Genomic DNA, 4,412 nt, shown 5'->3' on the forward strand with positions numbered 1-4,412 from the left:
GCTCGGTATCTTACCAACTAGGCCACTCGAATGTTGGTCGAACTTGGTTTTTCACTGACTATAACCGCTTGACTACTTTCCCAAAACAGAGGGTACAAAAGTAAAATAATTCAAAAAAAAAAAAGGTAAGGAATGTAATACCATACTTACCCAAAATGGGAATGTAATACCATTCTTTCTACAAAAGTAGAAGAATCAGTGGCAGCACAAACTAGAAAGTTAATAATTTTCCTTTTTGAACTTTTTGCATATGGAGCATGCAATAGGGATTTCAAAAGTTGGATTCTCTCCCTCACAGAAATAATGCTTTTATTTTATGAAAGTTGGTAAAGTAACACTGTTTTCTTCCACTTAAGAACCCATTTTATGTCCTAAAAACACTGATGTTAAACAATTAATCTTACTGTATTTTAAGATGAAGCTCCAATTAAAATAGCCAAACGCACTTTAGGGTATCTGGGATTGCAGGATCACTTGGGAACATGCTCAAACCAATTTCACTTGTTATTTGTCAAAAATTGATAATTCAAATTTCCTACGGCTTTCTTCCTATTGGAAATTTTAATATTTATTAAAAAGGATGTGGAGACAATTCTCTGTAAAAATATGATAATGAGGTATTGTGCATGGCATGCATGAGAATGAATGTGTGTGCACATGCAGAAGGAGAGAGATGATTAGTGTCCTATCAAGTGCAATTTTCAGTGATGGTAAATATCAAAAGTTCACTTTTATTAGGACTGTGACTTCATATTGAAGTGTCCCATGCCAGCAAGGTGTTAACTTTGGTATGGATTAATGCTAGTTGGACCTCCTCTTAATGGCTTAAACTTTTCAGTTGGATGCTCTAACATGGTATCAGTGCCTGGTTTATTTATTTATTGGTTCACATGCCAAGTTCATTTGCATATATTTAGAGATTGAATGTGAGAGAAGGTTTTGAAATTTCACATTGATTAGGTGTGGAATTTGATATGGGATTATATCCTAAGTAAGATTATTCTGCTAGACACAATTTTAACTGAAATTACTGGTTGAAGTTAATGACAGGAACAGTGAGCAGCGCTGAAGCTTTTTCAGAATAAAAAAAATCACCAAATTTAGTTAAATTTCTTTAACACATGTAAACATAGTATTTAAAGCCAACTTCATTAAGAATAGCAAACAGATTACACACAATAGCTACTAATAATCAAATGCTACAAGCACTTCACAGTTCACACATAAACACTATATATAAAGACTATTCAATATGAAGATACTAATACTTTGAGCCCAGTTTATTCTTCCAAAAAGATATTGGAGTAAAATATTTAAGATAAAGGCTGATAAGGCTTCAGCATTGGGATCAAGTGGCCACTTAGATGAAGGGACATGACTTCGTTAGTGGATCCTATCAGCTTTCCTCCAATGAACACAGCTGGTACAGGCCCATTACATCCCATCCTCATGAGAGCTTTCTCTATGTCCCTGCCTTCAGGGTCTTGGTCAATCTCATGAACCACGGGGTTCACCCCAAGTTCCTGAAATAGAATGTGGACTGCATAACACAGGCAACATGAGCTCTTGCTGAATATCACTACCCCCTTCTCTGTAGCCAATCTTGTCACCTTGTCCATCTTGACAGTCCTGTCTACTTAATAAGTAATACAGGATAATTGGAATGTCTAATTCAGAGAAATTTGCAGGTTGTTTTGTAATTTCTTAAAATCAAGGATCGAATTCAAACTGAATTCAATCCAATGGTTATGGTGGCTTTTGGGGAAGGAGAATTGGGTTATGGAGAAAAGAGTTTGAAGCTTAAGGTTGTTTGAATTTGAGCTCTTATGCTAGTCTATTTATAGGGACAGCTTAGAGTGGACTGCTTTCTTTAAACAAGAACATTTCAAAAGAGAATGTGCTTTATTAAGATGCCCAAACCAATAAAGAAACTTTCTAAGACAAAGACTACTGTGTTTCTAATAGGCCTAACAAATTGGCAGACATATTTTCTACATTCATATAACTCAATTTATTAGACTAGCTTTGAGTGCATAACCATCTGATATGTAGACTCTTACTACTCCTTCCAACACAGATGGACGAAAACTGTTCAATCAAATATGGGAGACGTGTTCATCCTGTTGACCATTTCTTCAGCTTTTGCAGATTTTTTGGAACTCTCTATCATGACATAACAAAAGTATAAAATTCTATGGGGCTGGTCAATTTAAACCAGATTCTTATGATCACTTTTTGTAGTTCTTATGCATAAAGCTTGCGAGTGAGATGGGCTTTCGGTGGCTCTGATTCTTTGTGTTGTGCCCACCACCTTGTGTGATTCCTTCTCACACGCAACCACACAGGGCAAAGGTTCATATATGTGGTATTTCTGTGCTTAGCACAGTTCTCACGTGTTGATGAGCATGTCATGAATGACCACATGTGTCAACTTTTCCCTTCGAGCCAAACGGGACAGAATTCTTGTCTTTAGATGAGCTAATGAACCACATAATAAATAAGTATTTGGACAAGCTAATGGACCACAAAATTGATGTCATCCCCATTACTTTAATTGCATAGCATTCATGCTCAGCCATAGGGTATGTAGCACTAGCAACACACATGCAACTTATCACATATGGTTGTATTTTCTTGGAAATGGAAACACATGTACATATGTTATATACATAACATTTATATTTACATATATATGGTTTTACATGTTGATATATGATTTATGTATGATTTTGCACAGTTTGTTTTCTATTTTTAAGTTCATTAGAAGTTAGTGTAGCCTATGAGCTACACAATAAGCAATAGCTGCATTCTATCCCTTGAACCCTCCATCCTCAATGAAGGTGAGAGTTAACCCAGGTTTTTATTATGCTGTCAAGAAACTTTTACCGACTAGACTAACCGGCTTCTCCATGTTTTCATTGAGGAATCTGTACTTAGTTTATATGGGCAGAGGTTAAAAGTTTTTATCTTTCTGGATATGAAGGAATACTTGGGAGACATAAAAATTTGCAGCATCAACTTTTTGTCCCCCCCTTTAGGCAAAGGAGCCATGCACGTGCCATTACTATAAAATTTACCAAGTAGCCTGCTAAATGGTGTTGATATCTCTTGCACCACGGGTCCAATTTAAGTGACAGAGCCAAACAGTTAAGAATCAAATGTGAGCCATACAGTTAAGAACCAACCATTAAGTAGGTCTCAGTCTAGTAATTAATATATACATATCTCATATATCTGTATATACATTATATATACATAAACAATCTAATGTTCAAGTGCATCAAACTATAAGCATCTTATATGACTAATGATATTGTCTCTTCATATACAGGGCTCACTGTTAGTTAGTGGATACGTTTTTCAGTTGGAACAATTCTGATTACTCATCAAAAAGAAATGCAATGTAGCTTTATTCTAAGGCAATTTATCTTGCATGAGAGCGCTATTGCTTATTATTCTCCATTGAGAATTCTCTGGAATTATGTATGATCAAGACATTCATTTGAGACTTTAATTTGATATTTGTCTGGTCTATGCTTTGGCTGATAGGAAGGAATCCTGAAAATTTAAAACTTCACTGGATCCACAAGTATACTTTTTATTTGATTTTGTGATCCGTACAATTGAAAGCAATTGTCAGAGTTTTTTTATCAAAACTCTGAAGCCTATTTTCATATTGTGTAACTTTTATCATACAGTTAGCTTGAAAACTCAAGAAAAAGCAAAGCCCTTAATGCAACTTTTTCCTCTACATGTGGTATTAGAGCTTTGATCACATTTCTACTGCAGTAACTAACATAGTATGAGGCTTGTTTTGGAGTTGCTAGAACCAGATGGCCCTTGCATCTATGAGCATTTGTTTGAGAGACCCGTCAACATGGAGGGATATGATATCTTTTGCTGAGCCTACATACTTTCCTCCTATGAACACAGCTGGGACAGAGGGAGTACATCCCAGCCCTCGTAGAGCATACTCCATTTCCCTCCCATTGGCATCTTGGTCAAGCTCATGAATTTCAGGGCTCGCACCAAGTTCATAAAAGAGTTGTTTGATGCTGTGGCACATGAAACATGAGCTCTTGGTGAAGATCACAGCTGCCTTCTTTGATGCCAAATCTCTAACTCTATCCATATCAAATCAGCTTTGTTTGCTTTTGCAAAGAAAAGGAACAAGTTCTATATGAAAAGCAGAGAAATAACTTGCAATGCAGCTAACTGCAAATTGAAATGAAATTGAAAGCTAAAGGATTTTTGGAAAAGCTACGCAAGTGAGAAGGGTTTGTAATGTAGGAAGCTTGTTTGTGTACTGAGGCTTTGCTATTTGAGATTTCATTGCCCCTTATTTATAAGGCTGTGGAGGATATGGATTCCATTGTTTAATCCAAAAAAGGAAAAACAGTCAAAAACTTTTT

The 4,412-nt window shown here is 36.0% G+C and overlaps 2 protein-coding genes across 2 annotated transcripts; both read right to left on the reverse strand.

Moving 5' to 3' along the window:
• Positions 1-1,126: 1,126 nt before the first annotated feature.
• On the reverse strand, positions 1,127-2,029 carry LOC115970917 (monothiol glutaredoxin-S11). Its single transcript, XM_031090542.1, has one exon. It carries the CDS (start codon positions 1,617-1,619, stop codon positions 1,314-1,316), a length of 306 nt encoding a protein of 101 aa, XP_030946402.1. The 5' UTR covers positions 1,620-2,029; the 3' UTR covers positions 1,127-1,313.
• A 1,703-nt stretch (positions 2,030-3,732) lies between these two features.
• On the reverse strand, positions 3,733-4,208 carry LOC115972556 (glutaredoxin-C11). The gene has a single exon (XM_031092881.1). It carries the CDS (start codon positions 4,130-4,132, stop codon positions 3,824-3,826), a length of 309 nt encoding a protein of 102 aa, XP_030948741.1. The 5' UTR covers positions 4,133-4,208; the 3' UTR covers positions 3,733-3,823.
• Positions 4,209-4,412: the final 204 nt, after the last annotated feature.

The sequence above is a fragment of the Quercus lobata genome, chromosome 12, assembly GCF_001633185.2.
Source record: "Quercus lobata isolate SW786 chromosome 12, ValleyOak3.0 Primary Assembly, whole genome shotgun sequence".
Taxonomy (NCBI): Eukaryota; Viridiplantae; Streptophyta; class Magnoliopsida; order Fagales; family Fagaceae; genus Quercus; species Quercus lobata.